General features: G+C 42.4%; 1 protein-coding gene across 27 annotated transcripts in view; it reads left to right on the top strand.

The window, feature by feature from the left end:
• The first annotated feature begins 278 nt into the window (after positions 1-278).
• SLC16A9 (solute carrier family 16 member 9) overlaps positions 279-27,625 on the top strand; it is a 41,816-nt gene continuing 14,469 nt past the window's right edge. Inside the window, exons 1-9 of one of the 27 annotated variants that reach the window (XM_037904358.2) lie at positions 279-3,580; positions 8,707-8,877; positions 8,966-9,048; positions 10,384-10,526; positions 13,634-13,825; positions 13,907-14,031; positions 15,835-16,171; positions 19,748-19,813; positions 22,083-22,293. In XM_037904358.2, the coding sequence (XP_037760286.1) occupies positions 22,098-22,293 (196 nt within the window). In that variant the 5' untranslated portion in view covers positions 279-3,580; positions 8,707-8,877; positions 8,966-9,048; ... (4 more) ...; positions 19,748-19,813; positions 22,083-22,097. Of the gene's footprint in view, positions 3,581-8,706; positions 8,878-8,965; positions 9,049-9,979; positions 10,130-10,383; positions 10,527-12,055; positions 12,391-13,212; positions 13,277-13,633; positions 13,826-13,902; positions 14,032-15,834; positions 16,172-19,747; positions 19,814-20,838; positions 20,975-22,082; positions 22,294-27,625 lie in introns of those variants that run through there. The other 26 variants (XM_037904375.2, XM_037904354.2, XM_043550263.1 and 23 more) reach the window with 26 other exon arrangements.

The following is a 27,625-nucleotide window of genomic DNA, read 5'->3' as shown; positions in this document are numbered from 1 at the left end:
CTCCTCCCCTCTTTTCCCAGCTACATAAGCGAGCCCTGGGTCATGGCTCCTTCCTCCCTCCCCTGAGAACCGCAAATTAAGGGAGATTTATGGCAACAGATTGTTGCAAAGAAATATATTTTCAAGGTAAAATGCCTGTGTAATGCTGCGCCCAATAGATAGGGTGGGTTTACTAACAAAATGGGTGTTTTTATTACTTAATAAGGGGTTTTGGGGTGTTGTAACGGATGTAGGCGTGTACATACTAACAAACAAAAAGAACGTGCTGTAACTAATTCAGTGCTTACTGGACAATTGGGTCCAGGAGAACAAGTACCGCAACAAAGAAGCCCATCTACTCAAATCTGCCTCTGGGTCAGCCTGCTCTTTCTTCTAACATCTGGCGTCATGAACAGGATCTCAGGGGAGAGTCATGCCTGATCACCACGTCTCGCCATGGATTCGATGAGCAAGTTGAATGGGCCCTTTACTGTAACCCTGGTTAAGGAGTTTATTAATAAACTGGTGGGGAGATGGGGAGGTCCTTATGTGGCTCCCTCCAGGGACTGTCAGGATTGGCCAGCCATTCAGGGGTGGGTGGAAGCTTCCCTGGCACCCAAGTGCTCCCAGGAGTTTATTAATCAGTAGGAAAATGGGGGGTCCATATGCAGGCCCCCCTGGGGATTGTCAGGGTTGGCTAGCCATCCAGGGGTGGGTGGAAGCTGCCCTGGCATCCAGGTGCTCCCAGAATAAGAAAAAGGCTGTTTTGTTGCAGGCTCTCGGGTCTGTCAGGTTTTAGCTAAAAATCTATGAAAGATTTTAATCGTCTTAAGTCAAAGAACCTGGCCCAGAAGGGTCAAGTAGACACCTTTAAAGCAAAATTCTTGTTCCCCGGCCCCTATTTACCTACCCGTCCCTTCTCATAGGCTGCCAGTAAACCTTTCAAGTTTAGTGCTGCTTCAGCAAGAGCTGCTGAAGGGTTCTAAATCAAAGTTAGGGGTAGTTAAAAATAATTTGGCACGACAGGGTTTAAAGTCAAAAGCAGAGTTGTTAAGCTACTTTAAAAAAACTGGAGCTGAGACTTGGTCCTGGGGGAGTAAAAAAACGGCAGGGTTCCCGGAGGCAGAATGAGAACCTAAGGGTGAGGGTTCCCAACTGTTTCAACCCCGGGGACCCTACTCGTAGCTCAGAGCTAACAATATCCTTTTCTTCTTTTTCCCAGTTTACTTAATTTGCTGCTGGTAGCCTGTGCTTTAAACAGATCTTACAGGGTTAATTGCTTTCTTGCCACCTCTTCCTCTTTCCCCCCTCCCCTACTCTTCCCCCCACGCTTTTGGTTTTCTGAAGTTTTAATGAACGGTACTTTGGATAATTTAGTAAAAAGTTTGTTTGGACAAAGTATGACAGAAGTCTGCTGCATTTCACTGAAATGTTTTAAGTAAAAGGTCCACGAGTAACCATAGGAATAAATATTTTACTGCCTTTTTAAATAATCCCAAGGTAAGGGAGGCACAGGGAAGGGCAGCTGTGTTGCAGGAATTGTACTGGGTGGCTATGTTTGTTACAAGCGAAATATACCACCTTAAAGAATTAAATGCACAAGTAGATAATTTAAAGTAAGTAAATAGTTACAAGTAGTTTTGTAAAAATTAATACTACAAAGTTTGGGGGAAGTTTGAAGAAAAATAAACGGCTGGAAGGTGTAAAAATGCTGCTAACAGTTGTGGTGTAATAAAAAGGAAATTTGTAGTTTAAAAATAAAACCCAGTTATATAAATGTAAATATATGTGTAACTCGGCACAGTCACATTGGGTGGAATCCTAGTAGTTAAAAAATGGCTGCTGCAGGCAGCAAGTAGCCAAATACTCTGATCTATATTATTTGACTATTAGACAAGTTAATTAAAATCACTAAAAAATGTAAGGGGTTTCTATTGGAACTTTACTGTCTAATTGCACAAAATGGAAGTGTAATCAGGGTACAGTTATATGAAAAATAATAACAGTAGTGCAAGGGGTGATAAGCAAAAGAGAATTTTTTTGGTTGAATCTTTTTGTATAATTATGTAATAAGAACTTAAACCAGCATTCATGGTTTATAAAATCCTGTTTGTAGGTTTAAAATAAATTGGTTTGTTTTTTTTTAAAATAAATAATTAAAAAAAAATGCCACTAAAATTCCATTTCAATCTCTCATTCAAAGTTGCAACACTAACAGATACTTGTGCTAGACCAGGGGCCCCTAGTGTAATGTGGCTTTGGTATTTAGCATTTAACCCTTTGGGTACTGCCATGTTTTTATAAAGTATAATATCTTTTGAAATAAAAATTACAGAATATGTTCCTGGCTGGGGCAGCCAGAACTGAAAGAATGGGGAAAGATTCTGGATTTTTTTTTTTTTTTTTGGTAATAAATAGCAGCTAAAAACTGCAAGAGGGAAACAAAGAAAGTTAAGACAGTTCCCCTCTGGAGAAACAGCAGGGGTGAGATGCACAACACTGAGCCTTAAGGTGGCTCTAAGTAATCTAACTGTCACAATGTTAAACCTTAGAATAAATGCTAGTGAGTAATCCCGTGGCAATGTATAATCTGTATAATTTTTTGGAAAATTTTTAGGCACGCTAAAAATGGTAATTAAAAGCAAATTTCATGGTAATTCTGCCTCTCAGCTATTACCTGTGAATAAACTTAAAGCTTGGCACAGCAGAAAAACCATTACAAATCTGGTCTGTTGTACAACAGGGGAAACTGAGGTACACAACCTCATGAATTTCATAAATGAATAGTAGAATAATTCACCCTTTCCCTTTAAGGGTAAAAACCTAGCCTGCCTAGTATAAAGGTAATTCTTCTGTTTTCCTGCAGTCAGAAAAGGGGGTATTTTTAAGCAATAATCTGTCCCCGCCAAGGGGCTGGGAAATGTTTATTTTGTTTTTCAGATACTACGGGCAAGCTGGCGCCAGTGAAAGAACAATCCAGAACACCATGGGTCTACTGTCGCGACGAAGATTGTGTTGTGTGTTTTGTGGTGTTTGTCTTGTTATTACAGTTATTTTGGTAAATATTGTACACAAAAAAATTAATGCATATAGCAGCAAAGGTTAGTGCGTGGTATAGCCGGCCTGGAAAGCACCGTCTACCCAATGGAGGGAATCAAGTGATGTACCGCATTCCAGGCAAATACCATCCATTCCCAGTTCCTAAATGGAGGGTTGCTTACTGAGTCTTTAATCAGTTGGGGCCCAGCCTGATGCTATTGGGAACGAAAAATGAAGAGTGGAAATGGATTTATTGCATGCAAATAAAAAGGCACAAAATGGGGGTTAAAAAGAAAAATGTATAAATTGTTACATGCATATTACAGGTGGCCCTACAAAGGGGAAACCAAGGATTTCCTGGCCTGAAATGGAGCAATCATTGTTGCTAATCACAATTGTCACTATTGTAAACGCTGCCCAGATCCCGCGATGTAAAGTGACAAAAGGAGAAAACACGTGAACTGTTATACCCCCCAAGTGGTGGTAATGAGGCAAATGAAAATTTAAAGAATTTACCTGTGGAAAACTACTACTAATCCCCCATGGGAATTTGGCAATGTTGGTAAGTAGTATGAATTGAAGTGGGGATCCTAACCTGGTGAAGATTATCAAATTTATCAGGAAATATTGCACAGTATTCCTTAAAATATGTCATAATGAATGACAGTGGGAAACACAGTCATCTGGACATGTGGTTTGTCATGAAGGGCCCCAAAAACATATAACCCTCTGGTCTCCTGAGGTGTTTAGGTTATGGGGTTCCACAATTGGGATGTGGTGTTACCATGTGTAATAATAATGGTACTTCCATAAAGAACAATCCTTAGCTTGCAGTTATGTACATACCAAACTGGGCATGAAGTCTCCCCTGGAACGTTGGGAATATGACAATTTAACCACTTTGCAGAATGCAACCCTACAGGTAATATGAATGCCAATCTGGAAGGATGTGATTTAAGCTGGCCGCAGCCTAGAGCTGGAAATACTTCCTTATCGGCGAACATGTGGAAGCCACTGTGGGCAGGGCTGGCCCACAACATTTTGGCACCTGAGGCGGGGAGCTCAAATGACGCCCCCATGTCCCCTCTCTTGGGCCAAAACTTTGAAAGTTCTCAATTCTGCCTTCTTCCTGTTCTACTCCTTTCATGATACTGCTCTGCTACCTACCCCAATAAAGGAGAACGAACAACTTAAAATGCCTTGTTCAAAAATTTTAAGTAACACTTACATTTGCTGTTCAGGTGTTTGAAAGTTAACTTTTCTTGTCTGCACAGTAAACACTGGCATTTTTATCTGCTTGAATAATCAAAGTGGTACTTTCCGTGCCTTCTTGGTTGCAAAGATATGAACTGCTTCCTGAAGGTCCGCAGTCTGGGCCAGCTCATGCTTTATTGAGATGGTTGCAAGGCTAATTTATCTTCCAAGAATAATTAATACCTGACATCAATTTAGTGGGTCTAGTGAAGACCCGCTAAATCAACGACAGAGCACTCTCTCCAGTCAACTCTGGTACTCCAGCTCCCTGAGAAGAATGAGGTAAGTCAACTGAAGAGCGTCTCCCATTGATGCAGTGCAGTGAAGACACCAGGGTAAGTCGACCTAAACTACGTCGACTCCAGCCACGTTATTCACACATCTGGAGTAACATAACTTAGGTCGACTTACGCCAGTAGTGAAGACAAGCCCAAAGTGTGAAATAAGAGTGCCCCAGAGGGAGCAAGTGCAGAATTCAGCACTCGCTATTCCTGGCTTTTTCCCCATGTAGCCAAACCCATAGGTGGGTTAAAGTTTTTTCCCCCTGTAGACACCCCTTAGCCAGGCTAAAGAAATTTCTAATTAATTTTAGCAAGCACTTTTGTGAAATTTAATTTTATATCCACAAAAAAGATTTTTAACTGGTGTTATGAATCATGGGTAGTGAGGTCTCAAAATCTGTAATGTTAAAGTATGTCATGACTATTATCTAAATATACTAACTTAGCTGTTTTTATCCCTGGGAAGCTTGTGAAGTCTTGAAGCATGATTAGTAAGGGTTCCAGTGTTATATGAAAAGTTCACAGACAATGACCATGCCTGCTTACAGCCTCTGTGAGGAGAAATGAGATCCAGCCCTAATGTTTAGCCTGGCATAAACACTTCAAAAACTTTTAAACTTTCACAGAAACATAATTAGCCTGATTATTCCAAAGATCGGATGTCTAGTTTAGAACTAAAATTTCTCAGTATAATTGTGAGCCTAATCTGCATGCACAATGCTCAATCACACATGCAAATCAGATATTTGTTAACACAAAATGGCCTATTAAGCCTTTACCTATGTATTTTCATGCACAAATACACAATTTGCATGCACAATTGCAGTTATTCACATGGAAATTATTGACTCAGTTACCGGTGAATTTTTGCCTGACACCATGGGTACCTGAAAAATCAGGTCAAGGATTAGACTGCAAAGATATCCTGGTAACAGTATATGAAATTTAGTTGAAAAATCAGTCCTTTATTGTATATTAAACTTTTGCTGCTTTTCTGAGAGTCTACCAAAGTAAACATCCAGACACTAGATATTATGGGTTCTTTAACCTGTAAAGTTAGTATGTTTCTCAGTAACTATCATATAGTATGTAAATCACATTTATCTTATTTAGTGATAAAGACTACATTTCCTAAAAGTGATGTCGAAAATAACTTGGGCCATTGTCTTGTGCTAGTGAGTTATTGTTTCAGTTTAATGAAGTGAATCAAAGTCAGTTAAATGTAGGGGGACCAGATGTCCCATTTTTAAAGGGACAGTCCCGTTTTTTGGGACTTTTTCTTATAGGCGCCTATTAGCCCCCACCCTCTGTCCTGTTTTTTCACAGTTGCTATCTGGTCACCCTACTTCGGGGCAGATTCATCAAGATTCTTGGGCATCTAAGTCCAACATTTAGGCACCACTGACATTTTCAAAATCACTGTTCAGCTGCTGCCTAACCCTGTAAAGTGTCTAAATCCCCACAGGCACTTAGGTGCCTTTGCATATGCCCTGCAATGGAAACCTGGGGACTACCGCTTAAGTCGACGTAACTTGCATTGCTCAGGGGTGTGAAAATGACACCTCCCTGAATGATGTAAGTTACATAGTCTTAAAGCGCTGTCCACACTGTGCTGTGTTGGTGGGAAACGCTCTCTGGCTGACATAGCTTCCGCCTCTCATGGAGGTGGTGTAATTATGCTGATGGGAGAGTGCTCTCCTGTCAAAATAGCGTGTCTTCACCAGATGCGCTACAGTGGTAGTGTAAACATGCCCTAAGTTTTAACACCGCCCTTCAGCTAACAAGCTGCTCAAGCGGCCCTTTTTAAAGCTGAAGCCCCAGCGGGATTCTCAAATTAGTCATTCCCCCACCTATCTCACCAATTGGCTCTGATCCCATATATGTGCTGAGTTGGCCCCGTAGCAAAGACAGCTGGGGCTGAGCAAGCTGGGAATTTCTTGATCTTGGGGGTGTCTGGGTGTGTATGCCCTTGTTCCTAGAATCCTCAGTAGTTAGGGCACTCACCTGGGAGGTAGGAGAGGTAGGTTCAACTCTCTCCTCTGTCTGATTTAGAGTAGGGACTTTAATCTGACTCTCCCACCTCTCAGATAAGTGCCCAACCACAGTGCTCTTTCTCTGGCCCAATGAATTTTTAATTATTTATACAAAGTTGAACAGTTTCAACAAGAGAGATTGAGACCCATGCCAGAATACCCTATAACCTGGTGTTTAGGGTTGTCACCTGGGAGGCCAGGGTTCAACTCACTGCTCCAAATCAGGCAGAGCAGGGATCTGAAGTTGGATCTCCCATACCCCCAGTGAGAGCTCCCACCACTGGGCTATTGGCTATAATGGTGGGGGAGGGTGGCAGGGAAGGAGTTTCTCTTTCCTTAAGTTTACTTGTCAAATATATATTTTTAAAAAAACAGGGTGCTTACCAACATATTAATGTATTGCATTAATCAATCTACTGAGCATGTACAGTGAGTTTGCATGATCAAATCACATAAGAAACTGACAAACATTAATTACGGTATATGGTCAATGTTTAAACCACAATAGAAAAAGCCAATATATATCTCATTTATCAAATTAAAAAAATGACAACCAAACCTCTTTTCTGTTAGAAGCATTACAAAGTTTTTTTAGCATCTTTAAATATTTGTTTTTACCCACATGTAATTTAAAATATACAAACTGACTTATTTGAAAATGTATAAAAATACTTACAATTGGGAGTTAAAATTCTATGCCAAGTTCCATGTAACAGCAATGTTTTATAGCTGAGTTATTATAATGAAAAATGCTGACACAGCTTTACAAATAGCAGCATAAATGTACTGCTATTATAAAAGGCTGATTGATAAATCTACACTGAGCACAACACGGCCTAGCTATTTGTCAGAGGGTTGTTGGGATTTGGGATACAATTAATCAGATCTCCTGTCTTACTGTCTGAAGAAGTTTCTTGATTTTTCTCTATGCTATTTGAACTGCTTTTTGCTGAGTCTATTATCAAAGTAGTAAGGCTATTTATCTGTACTCCTAGGTTTGTTTCCATAGCATATACATGTAATATAATCCCAGAATTTGCATAATATTCTCTGTATCTCTTACAGCAAGTGATCAGCTCTGATAGCTATGCACTAGGTACTCTATGACAATAAGTGTCCTAATTTGGCATCTTCTCTCATTAATTTGAGAGAATGTACAATAGTGTTGCTTAATTATCATCTATGGTGAAACAGCACTTGACAAGATTAAGTCTTTTTATTTCATATGAGGCATTGAATTGTAACTACTAAACTACTGCTTTTAAAGGCAGTTGAAGATTGAAGTTTCAGTGCCCTTTAAACTCTACATGCATAGATATATAACACATTTGCTTAACAAAACCCTAGCCAACCTAGTGCCTGCTTTTCTCATCTCTTTCTGTCTTAATCATTAATGAATGTTTTCACGAGAAAGTTAACATGCTACCTAGGAAATCAGTGAACATTGAACATATTAGCTTCTCATTTTCATTCCAGAATCCGTTCTCATATACCTTGTATTTAAAGCTGTAGCATGGATTTAAGGTGCAAAAGGTTGCAGCTATTTTTTGATAATATTTAACTCCAGTCTAGACAGGTAGTTAATTAGGGGATAACTGCTCCAAAGATCTGCTTGAATTTCCCACTGCAGACTGTGATTCCTATTTTAGTGTGTCACTTTTGCCACAGTGAGGGTTGCCTCTCAGAAAATCTGTAGTCTCCAACATATGGTCAGGTGTCATAGGTGTGGGGGATCCGTCCTAATTGGGGCTCTGTCCTGTAGCTAGACCTTGTTATATCACTCCTTGTATTGACTGCTGTACTCCTATGACCTTCTGTCACCCCATCTTCTGTGGTAGTAAAAAATAACACAAGCAACACTCCTAAATCAGTTATATACTAACTTAACCATAAGTTAACAAGAATCACAAGCCTAGCTACCACAACCACCCCAAAATCAAGGTGAAACTTCAATGCTGGTCTTACCACTTTTGTCCTTGGTGACAATCTACATGAATATATAGGTCCCTGGGAGGAAACTCCAGTTGAGGGTGGTTGGTTTTTTAACAAATTTAATTATGGATAACTTTAGTTCCTAATTAATTTTCCACCTCTGCCTTCATTTCCTGTTTTGCAAAAAGGGCTTGGTGTTCTGATGATGGTGGATTGGGCAGAAAGAATGCCAAGGCTTGCCTTTACTTCCTAAAAAGCTGCATTTTACCTTGGGGTAACTAATGCGCATGGGATATCCTGAGGTAAAACCACAGTGAAGATAAGGCACTTTAGTTTTACTGTGAGGTAAACTTGCGCAGGTGGGTATATAAGGTTGATCTCAGTGAGTTTACCTCACAGTAGAACTAAAGTGCCTTATCTTCACTGTTTTTTTTCCTTTTGGGATAGCTCACAGGCATTGAAAATGGACCCTTTTTAAGCAGGGAAGACAAGCCCCTAAAGCAGTTCCTGTGATGGGAAGGTAGGATCAGGTAACTATCATTCACCCCTCTACTTGAGGTATGTTTGTGAAGGTGGCCCTCTCAGTGATTTGAGGGGAGAGGGGCTAAATTTGGTGCTGCTAAAGTGCTAGTGAACTGAGCAGAAGCCTAGAAGTGGAGGAGGAACCTCCAAGAGATTTGGATTACTGGCTATGTGGGATCAAAGTGGGACAGAGGGGAGAACTACAGTGGCTTCGGCTCCCTTTCCTGTGCTGCTTTTTTACATAAAGCTTCTTCAGATGATACGGATTTACCTGAACTATTTATGAACTTTACAGATTGCCATGTTCATATCAATGGTGCAACTATAAATGGGGATGCAGGCAGGAGCAACTTCCATTCTAACTCACCCTTTTCTGATACTCATAATTTTATTAGTTTCATTGAGGCTGAACTTTCTCATGTGTAGTCTTATCTCAGAAGGTTTATTTTTAAGCTTCAGCAAAATTCAAAAGCAAACCCTTTTTTAAAAATAAACTGTAATCAGAAATTTTGTATATATAAAACTCAACAATGACTGAACCAATTTAGTTCATAAGTGGCTGTTTTTGTAGAACTAAATCTAGGAAACAAATCAATCCAGGAAACAAACAAGTTTTAAAAAACACATCAGTAGTTTTGAAATTATTACCATTCAATTTTTTTTCATGTATGCACACTAGAAGTTTGTTAGGTTTCTTGTGCTCCAAGCCATAAATTGAGCAAAGAAATAAGACAGTATCTGGCATTGGACCTCAACAGTTCCTGCTTGTGATGAGGTGGCTGCCCCATATTGGCCCATAAGGGATTAATAGAGCCCTAAAGGGGCTGTGCAGGAGGCAACCAATTAGAGAGGGGTTGTGAGGAGCAGCCAGTCAGAGCCACACAGGCCCAGATAAGAAGGGCTGCAGGGTAGAGTAGCTTCAGTTGCTCCCTGGAGCTTGAGGAGAGAGGACTGGTTACCTGCCTTGCAGGAGGAAGAATACTAGCACCTTGGACAGAGCCATGCTGGGCAGGATCAGGGGCATGAGAGCAAGCCCATGGCTGACTGCTAAGACTTGCATGCTCAGGTTTGGAGATAAGGATGGAGAAGGTACTGAGGCTGTGGGGAAATAGCCCAGGGAAGTAGCCTGAGAGGTTGGAGGGGATGCAGCATCTACAGAGGCTGCTATCTAGAGGATCCCTGGCCTGGGACAACTTACCACTGAGGAAGTGGCTGGACTGCAATAATGCTCCCCAGAAGGCAGGAGCACAGAGTGTGGCACAGCCTGAGGGCTGTGCTCTGAAGAGAATGCCACAGTCCTCTCTCAGGTGCCACAAGTACTCCTTTTCTTTTTACGAATACAGACTAACACGGCTGTTACTCTGAAAACAGTCCTTGGTGCTGCGGGTCCAGGAGCAGAAGTGACAGCGGGTGAGAGATCACTGAGCGTCAGCATACTAACCTGTGGAGCTGATCTGTAAGATGACCAGCAGGAAGCACTAGTGTGGTGAGTTGCACCCTGTCACACTGCTCAATCTACAGCAGATTTGAATGCTGGAGACACTGTGAAGCACTTTAACTTGATCTAAACTAAAAAGGCCTTTAAAAGTTCACTAACCCTTACAAGTATTAACATGAGGAGCATGCCTTGATTGGAATACTTAACTACCCTGCTCTGAGGGTTTAGGAATTAATGAAATTTCCCTCTCTGAGTAAATTATTATTATTATTATTTTTTTTACAGTAGTGCCTGGAGGCTCTAGCCCAATTATGCTAGGAACTATAGAAACTGTATAAACAGAGGCATGGATGTTCACTTTGCCTAGGAGCATGGAACTGCATGCTAAAACCTAAACATACAAAGTATGGGGAGCAGGGCAAGTCAGTGCCTGCATAAGGAAGTCAAAATGTCAGGGTGAGTGATCTGCAAGGGGAGATGCTGGGGAGGAGTAGCAGCAAGCTCCAGGCTGTGAATGAGAGTCCTGACACATTGTGTATCTCTCTGCAGGGATAGCTACTTCTGGCCCTTGTCCAATCACCCCAGTTCTTCCCTCTCCTTTGCCCTTTCTCAGACACTGTGGAAGCCACTCCACATCCTCTGCTCCTGCTCTCTCCTCCACCCCCAGCAGCCACAACGCTTTGCCTAGCCTGAGTGTGTGAAACAACTGACTAAAGAACCATGCATGCACACTATTTCCATTGAGGGGGGTGCAAACTTCTATTGCACCTCCTCTTCTCCCCTCCCCCCATTCTGCTACCCCTGTGCAAACATAATCACAAAGAGATGGCCCTTGCCCTTAAGAGTTTATAGTCTAAGACTAGAGACAAGTGGCTAGAACAAATGGACGAGCCAGCATGAGACATAATGAAACTGTACTTGTCACCATGATAAGCAGTGGTCACAACACGCCACTGCTATAACCAAAGTATTAGGGAAGATATCTAAAAATTGTACTTATATCTTTGCTAACATAGGTTTAACTCTACCAGCTGATGGACCATTGCTTGGCACTTGCACTTTAAGCATGTAATCTTGCTCGAAGTGACGTGGTGATAAAAAGGAGGAGGCTACCAGCTGCCAATCTGCATTTAGGCACCCAACCATGCTAACGTTAGTGGAGCTGAACAGGAGCTCTGGGGAATGTTGAGAAAATTCCCTAGCGTAGACATGGCCTGACTGTGCAACAAAGCTGCGCTGATGACGTTTAAAGAACCTCGCTAAGAGGGGACGGGGGTGTCCTGATAATATGCTACCTATTTTCCTGATAATAGGGGGAGGTCTGGTCACCCTCCCAGAAGCCTCCACCCCCCCCCCCCCCGAGAAGCGGGGGTTGCGTGGTGGTTGTTGCGTTGAAACAATTCAAGACTTTCACGATGCCTCAAGCTTCGCTGCTGGATGAGTTCAGGGGAGGCCGTTTCCCACCTGTGAGGGGCGGGGGCTGGGGGAGGCAAAACCCGGTGAGCGGGCTCGAGCCACCCTGTGGCGTCTCCTGGCGGGCGCCAGCGGTTAGCGCTGCGGGGCAGAGGGACACGGCGGGGAGGCAGGGAGCAGCTGGGGCGCACCCCGCCGGAGCGCTCAGCCCGGCACAGGGCTCTCTCGCCGGCCGCTCTCCGCGCCCCGGGGCGGGCGGGCGGGCGGCGGCGGCTGCAGCGCCCCTACCGCCCGCCTCCGCCTTCTTCCTTAGTTCCAACCGGTTCGGACCAGCCCGGCTGTCCGGCCACGCGCGGAGCAGCGGCCCCTGCCCGGAACGCGCAGGGGCAGCCGCTCGCCCAAAGCCATAAATAGGCGGCGGCTGCCCCGCTGTCAGCAGCCAGTGCCGAGCTGTGCCGCGTCCCCGGTGCGCTGCCGGCTGCACCCGGGGGGACCGCAGGTAACGCGGGCGGGGCCGGTGCCCGGGGGCGGGGGAGCGGCGATGGCGGCATCGCCGCTGCCCTAGTGCCCGGGGCTCGCAGAGCCTCGCTCCCAGGGCAGGGGGTAGCGGGCCCGCTCCGCCAGCCCCTGCCGTGCGCCCCGGCTCGGGGCCGCACCCCCCGTCCGAGCGCGCGCCCACCCCTGCTCGGAGCCAGCCGGGACCAGCTGCAGCACCGCCGGCCGGCCCTCCCAGGCTGGGCACAGAGATGCCCTGTCCGCCCTGGCGTGCGGGGCGCTTCCCAGGCGAGCCCTGCCGGGTGACCCCGCGTTGTATTGCACAGGGCAAGGGGTGCCTGAAGGCGGCCGCCCCCTGCTCGGCTCATCTCGGGGAGCGTGTGGGTGTCCGAGCCGGGCGTGCACTAGCAGCTGTGCTGCTGTGTGACGGACGAGAGAGAGGCGAAACTCCGGGTGCCCCCGAGTTTGGGGGGTTGAAATGAGGCCGTTACAGCGCTTTTTGAGGTAGTGTTTTGGATTTGTTAAATGCAGTCATAAGGAGTCTGTCTTTGCACAGCTGATTGGGTGTAAACTTCTCTTGGATTGGCTTTTACTAGCCTAATCTGAGGGGCTTTTGTGCAGTAAAAGTGTGCCCTAAATAAGGAAAGCGCTAGTCACTAATGGTTAGAAGAAGGAACTTGGATTCAGGACTCCTCGATTCAGTTGCTGGTTCTGCCCCCAGCTTGCTGTTGGACTTTGGATAAAGCATTTTCTAGCACAGTGCCTCAGTTTACCCCACTTATAGGACTGACGTTTCTGATGTGTTTTTATAATGTCTTGCATATAGTGCACAGAGGCCAGCCGGCTCCAGGCCCTACTGCAATAGAGATTTTCCATAATTTGTTATAAAAGTAAGTTTAATTCTTCCCTTGCATGGGGTGTTATTAGGCTTCATTAGAGTTTCTGAAGCATTGTTAAGTCTTCTGATGCAAGAACCTACAAAAGTGTGGACTATTATTTTATATATTTTCTTATTTCTAGGTAGCACATTAGTACAGTAATAGCATGGTATTTTTACTGTTCACTGACGTATTACTGCTGTAAATCAGTGTGATAAAGAATTTGTACTGGTGTTAGATTTGGAGTAATGCGTTTGGCAATTTCATAATTGCTTCTGCTTGGTTAATGAATGAAAGCTGAAAACTGGAAGCAGTATGTTTTACAAAGCTTGTGCAGCAAAAAATCTAGTTCATTTCAATATCTTTCAGCACTCTGTGTGGGGGAACCAAGAGCCCCTTGTGTCTAGTTTCTGTTTATCGTTGAATGGGACAGACTGAACTGAACAACAACAATTTTCTTCCAAGATGTCACACTAAGGATGTAACATCCCTAACAGGTAGACAAGAAGAATCTGGGAACTAAGCAATCTGAGGGGAGACTTGCTTCTTAATGATCGCTAGGTGTGTGTCTCTTTGTGCAAACAGTTATCCAAAACTGGATTTGGGGTAGGTCATGTAATTTTTGTTCTCTGTACCAGCAAGGAAGAAGATCATGAGAATTGGTGGTTATAAAACATTGCATCAATTCATAGGAAAGGAAACGGACAGAGACCTGTGCACTTGTTGAGAGAACTGACAACAGAAGGAGCAGTTATGGACTCTGATATGTAAGGCTACAGCTGTCACCTTTTGACCTTTGCAACTGACATCTACTATTAAAGGAAGTTGAGGGACCATACTTAATACATGTGGTTTCAAAAATTATTTTTAATAGTAGCCTATTTCTGACTGTTATTTTCACCTGTTTGTGGAGTGATCAGAATTTGAAAACGGTTATAATTGGTTATACTTAGCAGACTGATGTATCGGAGGTCAGCTCATCTAAGAACATGTAGATGTAGTTTGTGCAAGAAAATTATTATATGGTAATTGGAGTAAAAATCCTTGATTCATTCGGTGATAATTTTCTTTTACAGAAAAACGTAGTGGAAGAAAATATTTACTTTTTCTTGAACTTCAGAGCTTACTTATCAAAGAGAAAGCCAAGAGAGAGTGGAGGGGGTAAAAGTGAAATTTATGGAAGTTTAAATATAAAAATTGTAAGCTGAAGTGAAGATAGAAAGTGCATATGAGTAACTTTAGAATAAAAACTACAAAAATGTTGTAATTAAGGAATAATTAGAAATTCAGAGTTATAATAAAACTTCAGAGAAACTTCTACCATTTGAAAGTATGAAAATATAACTAAGGTACTCATATTCTCTTAACTCCATACCAATGCCCCGTGAACATGGAATGACTTAGCCTTGGTATACACTGATAGTGGGAAATTGATCTAAGTTATGCAACGTCAGCTAAGTACTTAGATCCACTTACCGTGGTGTCTTCACCACGGTGAGTTGACTGCTGCCGCTCTCTGGTCGACTCTGCCTGCGCCTTTTGTGGCCCTGGAGTACAGCAGGCAATGGGAGAGCGCTCAGGGATCGATTTTATCGCGTCTAGACTAGACGCGATAAATCCCCACTGGATCGATTGCTGCCCGCCAATCCGGCAGGTAGTGAAGACATATCCTTAGTTTTAATCATGCACTTGTTATGCTGACCTCTGCTTACTTTGCAGCCATATGCTGTCAACAGAAAAAAATATACTTTACAAATTCGTAGCTAGACAAATAGTAAATTGAAGGCAATTATTCCCTTCTCTTGATTAAGATGCTATGTTCCACATACAGGCATCCTTATACTTAGAGTTAACGTACCTAATATATGCACGTTTATTAGGCCCAGTTCATTCATATATATTTATATAGATAAAAGCACTGGATTAAATGAAGTTCGAGTTGTGATGAAGCAAATTACAAAGCCAATCCCCTGTGGTGCACATTTTCAATATTACACTTTAAACCTCTGCGAACTTGGTTTTGTCTCCAAATGTAAGATGTCACAACAGCAAACTATAGATTTCATAAAGCTTTTATGAAACATATTCTTCTTTGGGTCTCCTGTGGCTGTTAAAATTTATGATTACTGGGTTAATATTTTACATAATGGGAAATTCTAACGCTAATTCCGCTAAATGTAAAGTTTAAGATACACAGTTAAAGTACTTAAACTACTGTATTTCCATACTTTAAGTGATTGGATTTCTTTTAAATTTACCCTTAACACTGATATTTTTTTTTTTAAGTTTCTAATGGCTTTTTGATGATTGCAGTGTTCTTGTAAGGTTGTTTTTGCCCTTAAATTACTGAGATGTATTCCTAACATTAATTCAATTTTTAAAAATTGAATTAATCTATAATTTTTTTTGTGTATATTACACACATTTTAAAAAATGCTTTTATACCTTGGGAGACAAGGAGCAAGATAGCTTACTGGGTGCTAACATCTGCAGAAGACTGATATTCAGGCAGCCAGGGAACTAGGGAATCCTCTGGAGCTTAATTTTGTGTGGTCTTTTTTGCTTCCCAGCCAGGCTTCATGACTTGGCTCCCCAGCGTATCGCTACTCAAACAGACTCCATACTTTGACTCTTATATTGATGCTCTGCAGATCTGCTTATTCTGTCTGCTGAAACAATGGGCCTGATGCAAACTCTACGAATGCTTCAGCAGCTGCTGCAAACTTAAAAAAAAAAAACAGCAGGAAGACAAGTCTAGAACTGCTGTGGAAATCAAGATAGGGAATGAATAACTCCAAGGAAGCTGACTAGGGAGCCAGAATGACTGCGGGAGCTGCCAGTGTCTGGTGATTCCTGCAGAACTTGGAAACACTTCAGGTGCTCTGAGCTGATAAGGGAGAAGCCAAGGTGAGTTTAGGAGCTCTATAGATCTAAAGGAGTCACTAGGGAAATAGAAAAGGAGGACTTGTGGCACCTTAGAGACAAACAAATTTATTTGATCATAAGTTTTTGTGAGCTACAGCTCACTTCATCGGATGCATTCAGTGGAAAATACAGTGGGGAGATGTATACACACAGAGAACATGAAACAATGGGTGTTACCATACACACTGTAAGGAGTGTGATCAGGTAAGGTGAGCTATTACCAACAGGAGAGCTGGGGAGGGGACAACCTTTTGTAGTGACAATCAAGGTGGGCCATTTCCAGCAGTTGACAAGAACATCTGAGGAACTGTGTGTGTGTGTGTGTGTGTGTGTGTGTGTGTGTGTGTGTGTGTGTGTGTGTGTGTGTGTGTGTGTGTGTGTGTGTGTGTGTGGGGTGGGAGGGGGGGAATAGTTTTACTTTGTGTAATGACCCATCCACTCCCAGTCTCTATTCAAGCCTAAGTTAATTGTATCCAGTTTGCAAATTAATTCCAATTCAGCAGTCTCTCATTGGAGTCTGTTTTCTGAAGTTTTTTTGTTGAAGAATTGCCACTTTTAGGTCTGTAATCAAGTGACTAAAGAGAGAGAAGTGTTCTCTGACTGGTTTTTGAATGTTATACTTCTTGACGTCTGATTTGTGTCCATTTATTCTTTTACGTAGAGACTGTCCAGTTTGACCAATGTACATGGTAGAGGGGCATTGCTGGCACATGATGGCATATATCACATTGGTAGACGTGCAGGTGAATGAGCCTCTGATAGTGTGGCTGATGTGATTTGGCCCTATGATGGTGTCCCTTGAATAGATATGTGGACACAGTTAGCAACTGACTTTGTTGCAAGGATAGGTTCCTGGGTTCGTGTTTTTGTTGTGTGGTTGCTGGTGAGTATTTGCTTCAGGTTGGGGGGCTGTCTGTAAGCGAGGACTGGCCTGTCTCCCAAGATCTGTGAGAGTGATGGGTCGTCCTTCAGGATAGGTTGTAGATCCTTGATGATGCGTTGGAGAGATTTTAGTTGGGGGCTGAAGGTGATGGCTAGTGGCGTTCTGTTATTCCTCAGATGTTCTTGTCAGCTGCTGGAAATGGACCACCTTGATTATCACTACAAAAAGTCCCCGTCTTCCCCCCGCTCTCCTGCTGATAATAGCTCACCTTACCTGATACTCTTGTTACAGTGTGTATGGTAACACCCATTGTTTCATGTTCTCTGTGTATATACATCTCCCCACTGTATTTTCCACTGAATGCATCCAATGAAGTGAGCTGTAGCTCACAAAAGCTTATGCTCAAATAAATTTGTTCGTCTCTAAGGTGCCACAACTCCTATTCTTGTCAATGGGACTTTATTTCTTCAAGGAAGAGTGAAGGGAACCTTTGCTGGCTTAGGTAATGGGGGTTTCTCATGGTAGCACTGATGGCAGGAGTAGGTATCGGAGGAGACTGCACTAAGAATGAAAATTCCATTGTTGCCTGTCCCCATCTATACAGTGTGATGACTGGAGAAGATGCTAGCAACTGGTAATTGAGGTAAAGCTCTGGCTGTCAGTGGCTGGGGTGTATTGGGTAAGAGCGCAGCTTGTGAGAATGGCAAGGAAGAGATTTGTTTTTTTGTTTTGTTTCAAAGTAATCACTGACAAACTTTCCCCTAATATGTTTAGACTTTGAAGGCTGTTTCCTTTTTTCAAGGAAAAGGACCAAAGACTTAATTTTAAAAAATAGGTGTCTTTGTGTCATTTGCAAAAAGAAAAAGGAGTACTTGTGGCACCTTGGAGTCTAAGGTGCCACAAGTGCTCCTTTTCTTTTTGCGAATACAGACTAACACGGCTGCTACTCTAAAATTTGTGTCATTTGGCATTCATTAAAAGTCAGCTAGAGCCCAACGAAACATTCTGATTCCAATTCAACCATGAATAACTTCTCAAGTATGGCTGCACACTCTTAAAGTTAGTCCTGTGCTCTTGATCTCAGCAAGACCTTTCAAATAAACTACATTTGAAGTTTTCTTGAACAAGCTGTTTTTTAAAGTTTGGCAGTTTCTTCTAACATCTATTTTTTTTTCATAAGTTCCCTATCTCAAAAATAGTGTATCCAGATTACCTTAGATCAGATACCAAAAATATCTGTTGCTTAGACAACACAAAATTTTAAGTAGAAATGACTCGAGCATTTTAGGATGAGGACAAAATCAGGCTTATCAGTGGAGATTTTCAGCTTGTGACTATGGCATAATAAAGTTTGCTAGAGGCTTTGATTGTGCTTGGTAAAAATAGTAAATCAACATAATATCTTTGTCTTATTTAGTAAAGAAAATCTAGTATGTGAATGGAACTATTATGTAAATGATAGGATGTTCGCTATCACTGATCTCAGTTTAAGTGCAATGTAAAAGGTATGTTTAGGAAAGAGAATAATGTGCCTATATTAAGTAGCTTTAATTTTAATTACCAAAAAAAAAAAGCAAAAGATATCTTCACTGTGCAAAGTAAGTGCTGCCAAATTGTCAGCTGGTATAAATTGGCATAGTTGCATTAAAGTCACTGGAGTTATGCAGATTTATTCCAGCTGAATACCTAATCCAGGTTTTTAATCCTTTTCTCCCCCCCCCCTCCTTTTTCAATTAGAGCATGACAAAACACTTATGACCAAGACATTTTTTTTTCTTTAATGTCTGGAACAAGAACTGATTTAAACAATTTTTGCTGAGCCCGTATGCCAAGTTTCTGAGCTTCAACACAATAGAAATTAAAGGCTTGACACCGCAGCTAAAATGTAGAGAAAAATATTCATTGTAGAAAAATATTGTTTATGGTATGGATTGTTAGCGAACAAAGCAGAATAGATATTTTAACCATATTTTTAAGTGCACTTCTAGTTTATTAGTTTTCTGAGCACTTCCCTGTTTTGTGTCTGCAAAGCATCCTTTCTTGAAAATATTGCAATATGCACCACTTGTTGTTTATGTTGAGCACAAAAATGCAAATCATGGATGGTATTTTAATACAAGAGGTTTTCTACAAACCCTTCAGTAGTTGTGTGTGTAATCTTTTGCAGAAATGAGAAGGTCCCATTTTATATAATTTGAAGGGTTCTGACGACAGAAAATGTGTATATTTTTAAATGCTGTTGATCAAAACTGCATTGTCTTAGATTATATGATAATGCATCTGCATTCAAATAATATAGAGTTGATAGCAGCTAACGTATCAAGAAAAACTTAATACAAGGAAACAAAGTCCTTGATTTATAACTGATAGTAATATATTCTTAAGACAGTCTGTCCTCTTATAACCCTGTAAATCATTCCCAAAGAGCCCTAGAGGGTCAAAGTTTGTTTTATGTTTGTTGGCCTGTATTTTTGCTCTTCTTGGGTCCAAGGTTGCTGTCAGCCCCTAATTGATCAAGAGAGGGCTAGTGTTTCTCCACTCTAAGTTTTGAAGTTCCTATTAGTGTTTTTTAAAAAAAAGGATCAAGCCTTCAGACTTTCATGTTTGTTTTACTATGATAGCTATCGGCTGTGTGTGCAGAAGAACTTTTTTTTTATCGAATATTTTCCCCACAGGTAGAATTACCCAGTGGAACTGGAGTTATATATTCTAGAAGGTTGAAGGAGTCTAGATCATCTTCTGTAAGTAGTGTACTTCTTAAATCAATTGCGTCTCTAGTCCCACCATTTTCCATGTCTCAGTAATGAACATTTGTAAAAATATTGACTTTTCTCTTGGAGCTTTCCATAATGTATTTCTTAATTGAATTTTCACTTGAGGTATGTAATTCTTAGCATTTAAATTTTCTTTCTTTTTTTTTTAAATTATTTTTGTAAAATATCTTTGAATTTTAATGGAGAAGGAAAAAGTATACATTTTCCATGTTGCTTGATTTGCAGACATGCTCTAAATTTCTTCTCTGCTGCTGTTTTTGTTTCTTACTTGACTAGAACAGTATCACAGCAACCTTCTTCCCAGTGATTTAATACCTAGTTCTACTTAGGCAATGTGTACGTAGATCTGAAAGCACTTTACAAAGGAGGTCAGTATCATTATGACCATTTTACAATGGGAAAACTGAGGCACAGAGTGGTGAAGTGACTTGCCCAAGGTCACACATGGAAGGATTAGAACCTAGGCTTTCCTGCATACCAGTCCCAGGCACTACCTACTGGGACACATTACTTCTCCTAGTCACCTCTGTAGTGATTTATCTAGTCACTCTTCATGACTCTAAAATAGCTTAGCCTGGAAACTCCGAATTTTGTACTTGTTGGCCTAGGGGAGGATGGATTGTGCTTTTGGTCAGCTGTGGGCAATCAGTTACTAAAAGGAATTTTCCTACATTAGGAATCTTGCAGGGCTGCTAAATGTATAGCTAGCTGTTCTGGAGTTCAGGAAGCCTACACAAGTCAGATGTACCCTTCCCAAAATACTCATTAGTGATGTGCATCTTAAGACCTCTGCATAGTGTGGCAGCTCTGAGGGAGGTCTTAGGAAACTTATATTCAATCATGATCAAGTTTTTTCCGGTACATATAGCATTTATATGCAATTTAGGAAACTTACACCTACTGGTTGTGAGACTCCCAAAGCACATAAAAGGAATAAAGTTAAGGTGGTGGTTTTGATGGTTCCAGTGCTGTAGATGTCATTTCGTCTGCAGGAACGAGCAGAGGGCTGTTTCCAGTTCTACTATTACTTCTGCCCCAAATATGGAATATCCCTCCCACACAATTACACCTCCTGAGGTCTAGGGTGGGCAAGATTCAGTCTGGGGCTGCATGACCCATTTTGTATACGTAAGTATCGTTAGCGTCTGATGCTTCATGGTGTTGCATGGGTTAAAAAGTGAACCCTATGCCACTGGAAAGTGAAATTATCCCACTTTCCATAAGGGCCGAGTACTCATTTCTAGCCCCAAAATGTTAGATTCAAATCTGTGACACTTTTTTAAAATTATTTTCAGAAAGCTAGTTTGTTTTTGGAACAGTTCTATCTTTATTAATTTTTCCCTCCTCCTGAGCCCTGTACAATTGGATTTATGGTAACTAAGGCTCCACCAGGTTGAAGAATAATTAAAAAAAAAAAAAAGTGATGTATGTATATAATGTATGGCTTATCACTGACATTTCGTGTATTATTACATCTCGTGCATGTTTTATAAGAAATGCCAAGGAGTGTTTGAAGCTTGATCAGCACCAGGGGCTAGGGCTGCATGGCTGGAGCCCGGGGCCAGCGCCTGCCACCGCACAGCTGGAACTGGGGGGCAGAGGCCGAATGAAGCTCTGCGGCCAGAGCTGGAGATCAGCATCTGCTGCCCTGTGGCCAAACCCAGGAGTTAGCACCCAAAGCCCCATGCTTGGAGCCCGTCTCCCTGTGGCTGGTGCCGGGGGTCGGTCCCTGTGGCCAGCACCTGCTACTGTGTGGCTGGAGCCCTGGGAGCCAGCACCTGCTGCCATGCAGCTGGAACCAGGGGCTGGAGGCTGAAGCTCCACAGCTGGAGTCCAGGGCTGCATGGCTAGAGCCAACAGGAGGGAAGGGGCACGGGTCAACACCCGCTGCCCCACAGTTGGACCCCGGGGCTGCAAGTTCAGGTTCCTGAAGTCCCAGGTTCCTGAAGTTCCTACTGGAGCCTGCCATCCAAACCCCCTCCCCCCAACGTGGGTCAAGAACTCCCCTCACTCCTGCAGTGTTATGTCCCACCTCTCTCCAGAGGTGGTGCATCCAGGAGCAACAAGGAGGGAGTGGGAGGAGCCTAGGTTTTGTCCCTCCCCATCACTGCCCAGAGGCTGTAGTGGCTGCACGAAAAGCCCTTGGTGGCTACATAAAGCCACGGTGGCCGCATTTGAGAAATGGACTAGTTCATATTTTCTATTGTATGTTTTGTTTGTTCTCTGCTTTGTACAGAGCCAGCACTAGAAAATGGTATTGCTGAAGTCACCAGATGGTGGATGGGGCTGGGTGATTGTCCTTGTTTCCTTCTTTACTCAGTTCTTCTGTTATGGGTCTCCATTAGCAGTTGGAGTCTTGTATCTAGAATGGCTGGATACTTTTGGAGAGGGGAAAGGAAAGACTGCTTGGATTGGATCCCTTGCAAGTGGAGTTGGATTACTTGCCAGTAAGTCTCAAAGCAATATATATTTGTAAATGACATGCTTTCTTCATATTTTAATAGCTGTTAAATCTATTTATGCTTTTAAAATGCACTAAATGATTAATTTAAGAATGGGAATCTAGAAAGAACTTCCATACTGTATTTTGCCTTAATCCAAGGTGGTTAATGGCATGCTACATGGCATAACTACATTTTTGCATTTTACTTTTTTAATGCACAACAAAGTACAATGTCAGTTTAACAAAGAGCAACTTGCCACTAAGAATGTTGTTGTCCTAAGGATAAATCTAAAATAACTTACTTTAGCAAACTAAAAATAGCTGAGAGAAATTGCTTCTGTGAATCCTAATTTATACTGTGAACAAAAAAATAAGAGCTTGGGGGGAGCACAGATCTTTCATTATTATTATTTTGCTGTAAGGAGAACAAATAACCATTATCTTGATTTGTTGGATCACAAGGAGAGAGCAATTAAGGAACTAGTTAGTCATTTTTCTAGCTTGAGATGTGGAACTGGCAGCTCCACTTTCTTTACTCAAGGAAAAACTCCCACTGAAGTTGGGAAAGGCATATATAAATGACTGCAGTAACTTCAGTAATGTGGAGCCTTTCTTCAATAAGGAGCTCATCATTCCAAGAGGAACAGCTGGATCTTGTGTGATAGAATATTTCCTGGGATGTCTATAGGTGAAATAACAGTGCTGCTGTATGACTGTAATACTGAACACCCCTTATAGAGCTGTGTAACATTTGCTAGTTTTCACTATCCAAAGATTCATACATAGAAACTGAAATTTTTGCACACTATATCCAAGGTAAATCTTCATTATTTCCATCAGCAGATTCCACTTCATGAAAACCGTCATATCTGCTGTGACAGCAAAACTCCGAGCAAAGCCTCCTTTGCAAGAAAGAAGGAAGAAATAAGTTCTGTAACCAAGTGTGATTATTTGTCTTGTACTTTCAGGTCTTGTACTTTCAGGGCTAGATTCATAAGTGGGATGTAGGCATTGCAATGCTTGATGTTATGGCTAACTTGTATTAGGTTAGGTACCCTGCTCCTAACACCAAGTTAGGTGCCAAAGCGCCCCATTCAGTGCCTGGGAAGAGTTAGACCCTTAAAAAAGGGATGAATAGAAGCCAGCATGCTGAGTTGGGAGCTGCCTAAACTAGCTAGAAAGAGAGGCTGAGGAGAAGTGTGGCCTAAATCTGGGTCAGAGGGAGGTACTTCTCTCTACTTGGGATTCACAGCCATGAACCCTCTCCAGAAGTGAGGGACTGGCCTGGCTTATGTTCTTTGGTACCACTGCCACTTTCTCCTCCTCTCTACACAATCTCTTCTCTTCTCCTCCCTCCCCACTCCAACCCAGAAGAGTGCCCTTATAACTGGGCTATACAATATTATGGGGAAGGTCTCACGCAACCTCTCCTGGTGTTGAAGCTGTTCCACTTTGTATAATAATTAAATATTCTTGGGGCCAGAGAGAGAGATGGTGAGTGACTCTATAGCTCAGTGACTAGGCACTCACCGAGGTGGGGGAAGACCTAGATTTGAATCTCTGTTCCACATCAGGCACATAGGGATTTGAACCCCAGTATCCCACCCCCTGAGTGAGTGCTCTAACCTTCTGGACTGCTGGGTAAAAGAGGGCTTCCCCACCTCCCCATCTTTCATGTTAAGTGTGCTCTGAACATGCCTACTGGATCCAGCCCTGCAGGCAAGCTAATCAGGGCAGGGGAGACCCCTAACTTGTGAATCCTGCTGTGGTTTAGGTATGAGTTAAGTGCTGAGCAACTCAGTGCTGTCAGGATTTAGGTGGCTCAGTGGCAAAAATTTAGGCTCCTATGGGACTTTACCAGTGGAAGCTTCAAGTGCTTCCACGCTTAGGTGGCAGCTGATCAGTGGTTTTGTGAATGCCAGTGGTGCTTAAATATTGGCCTTAGGTGTGTTCAGCACCTCCCTGGGAGCTGCTCAGTGTGTTGAAGGATTGAGGCCTAACTGAAACTTGTGTGAGGGGAGTAAATAAGAGAGATGTTCTTTCTACCTTTTACCTCTGTGACCAAAGCTCCTTGACTCACTACCACCATCAGCCAAACCCTCCTCTGTGAGAAAAGCCCCAACTTCCTTTTACATCTGTCTAATCCTTCTTGCCAGCTACTAAACCGGAGTGGGCAAACTTTTTGACCCAAGGGCCACATCTGGGTATGGAAACTGTATGGTGGGCCATGAATGCTCACAAAATTGGGGGTTGGGGGGTGGGAGGGGTGAGGACTCCGACTGGAGGTGTGGACTCTGGGATAGGGCCAGAAATGAGGAGTTCAGGGTCTGGGAGGAGGTTGGGATGCAGGCTCTGGGTGGGGATGAGGGGTTGGGGGTGCAGGAGCGTGGGAGGGGGATCAGGGTTGGGGCAGAGGGTTGGGGCTCAGGAGGGGGCCAGGGGTGCAGGCTCCAGGTGGCACTTACCTCAAGCAGCTCCCAGAAGCAGCAGCATGTCCTCCCTCCTGCTCCTATGAGGAGGCATGGCCAGGCAGTTCTTCATGCTGTCCCGTCTGCAGGTGCCACCTCTGCAGCTCCCATTGGCCACAGTTCCCAGCCAATGGGGGCTGTGGAGGCAGTGCTTGGGGTGGAGCCACCTAGCTGCCCCTATATGTAGGAGCTGGAGGTGGGACATGCTACTGCTTCCAAGAGCTGTGTGGAGAGGGGCAAGCCCCTGACCCCACTCCCTAACTGGAGCACCGGAGCAGGGAAAGCCCTGGAGCCTCCCCCACAACGGGAGCTCAAGGGCCAGATTAAAATGTCTGAAGGGCTGGATGCAGCCCCTGAGCCATAGTTTGCCCACCTCTGTACTAAACCCTTTGACTCCCTCTGCCTTGGTACAAAACAAATCACCAGTACTACATTTTACAGAGTCTCCAAATTTCTGTGACATCATAAAATAAATGGGAAAGAGGTCTTGTAATGCACTTTACCATTGAATAATCTAGTACTCTTAACTTTTTTTAACAGAATTAAAACACCAAACCCCTGTTTATCAGTATTTTGAGTGTGTTTACTCTTTTCAGAGCAGGATGAGAATGCTGCCTGCTTAATGGCCCTTCTTATATTTTATACTTTGAACATATAATAATAGCTTTACAAAGTGCAGTATTCACAAATATTTGATTGAAAACAAATTGTTTACGCCAGTGTTTCAGAAATTGAAATCCCAGGGCCTTGGCATTTTCCACTGGTCATTCAGACTGCATATACATATTTTCAAAAAAAAGTCATAACTTATAAAAAAAGAAGAATTAGAATGCGCCTGAAGTGTTAATGGCTTGCCAGGACAGAACTGGCTTACACTCATATCTGTTGGGCATAACATTGGATGAGATGACTACTTCAGTAGTTGGGGGGGGAAAAAAGGTAGTTTATTGTACCTTGTCAGGACCTGACAATGAACTCATCAATTTTGATTAGGTAAAATGTTAAATCATTTGAATCAGTGAGTCAACAGAACACTAGAGGGTCAAAATTTGTTCCTGGATTAAGCTGGCAAAAATGTGCATTCCTGCTATATATCTGAGGGCAAAATTTAGCCCTTGGGTTGAAATTCAAGCTTTCTGCATCAAGTCTGACTACACTGGCGTTGTGCAGGGAACTAAACAGAGACCAGGAGAATGAAATTCACATCTATGCTTGTGAGTGTATGTGCATATGAGAGATGACTGTCATGGAACTGGAATACAATCGCAACTTCTCTGTGCCCCTGTCAAGGTTCCTTCCCCACTCTGAACTCTAGGGTACAGATGTGGGGACCTGCATGAAAACCTCCTAAGCTTATTTTTACCAGCTTAGATTAAAACTTCCCCAAGGTACAAACTATTTTACCCTTTGCCCTTGGACTTCCACTGCCACCACCAAACTTTATCTGGGTTCCTGAGAAAACGTTGTTTGGAACGTCTTTCCCCCCAAAATTCTCCCAACCCTTGCACCCCACTTCCTGGGGAAGGTTTGGTAAAAATCCTCACCAGTTTGCATCGGTGACCACAGACCCAAACCCTTGGATCTTAGAACAATGAAAAAGCATTCAGTTTTCTTACAAGAAGACTTTTAATAGAAGTAAAAAAGAATCACCTCTGTAAAATCAGGATGGTAAATACCTTACAGGGTAATTAGATTCAAAACATAGAGAATCCCTCTGGGCAAAACCTTAAGTTACAAAAAAGACACCCAGACAGAAATATTCATTCTATTCAGCACAGCTATTTTCTCAGCCATTTAAAGAAATCATAATCTAACGTATCTCTAGCTAGATTCCTTATTAAGTTCTAAGACTCCATTCCTGTTCTGTCTCCGGCAAAAGCATCACACAGACAGTCACAGACCCTTTGTCTTTCTCCCTCCTCCCAGCTTTTGAAAGTATCTTGTCTCCTCATTGGTCATTTTGGTCAGGTGCCAGCGAGGTTACCTTTAGCTTCTTAACCCTTTACAGGTGAAAGGATTTTTCCTCTGGCCAGGAGGGATTTTAAAGGTGATTACCCTTCCCTTTATATTTATGACAGTCCCCTACGTGGGAGCTCAGTACCTCTCCTTTTTCCCCAGTGCAAGGATCATACATGGATTAAGCAACACAGAAAATCTTGTATGGGCCCTGGGGTAAACGTCACCATTAATAAGGAGAAATATTTATTTCCTAATGTATTATCTTCATTAAATTGCGGTTCATTTAACAAGTTGTGCTTACCACTAGTAAGCTTATAAAAAGTTATGGCACTTAAATTGTTTGTTCATTTAAACATTTGAATAATTTATAAATTATTCATTTGAGTAGTTTGTGTATTAACGCATTAGGGTTACACTTTCTATCTGACCCATGGCAGGCTTATTTCTACAAACGGTTTTCAGAGCAACATCTTCAAGTACTACTTTCCCAGCACTTTTGCACTAAAATTTGCTTATTACCTATGTTAATGACAAATTTCTCATTTAATTACTACTTTCATGTGATTTTAACATACCACACTGCTTGGAGACTTCCTCATTTATATAGAGAATGAGTACCAGGTTTATTATCATTTATACTGGTGTAAATCTGGTGTAGCTCCATTGGATTATAGTACACCAATGTAACTGAGATAAGAATGTGTGTGTGTGTTTTTTTTCAGACTGGCCCAGGCAACAAGTATTTTTAAAGAGCAATGTCTATGTATTTTTTTTTCATAGTTTCAGTGTTTTCAAAAAATCTAAATTTCAAACCTGCTGATTATGGTGAGTTTTAACTCCTTCACCTCAGTACAGAGGATCTGCACAAGACCCTGCACATTTCATGAGACTCATGTAAAGAGCTGAATT

Source organism: Chelonia mydas, chromosome 7, assembly GCF_015237465.2.
Source record: "Chelonia mydas isolate rCheMyd1 chromosome 7, rCheMyd1.pri.v2, whole genome shotgun sequence".
Classification (NCBI taxonomy): domain Eukaryota; kingdom Metazoa; phylum Chordata; order Testudines; family Cheloniidae; genus Chelonia; species Chelonia mydas.
The sequence above is the reverse complement of the archived record's forward strand: the minus strand, read 5'-3'. Positions and strand labels throughout refer to the sequence as shown.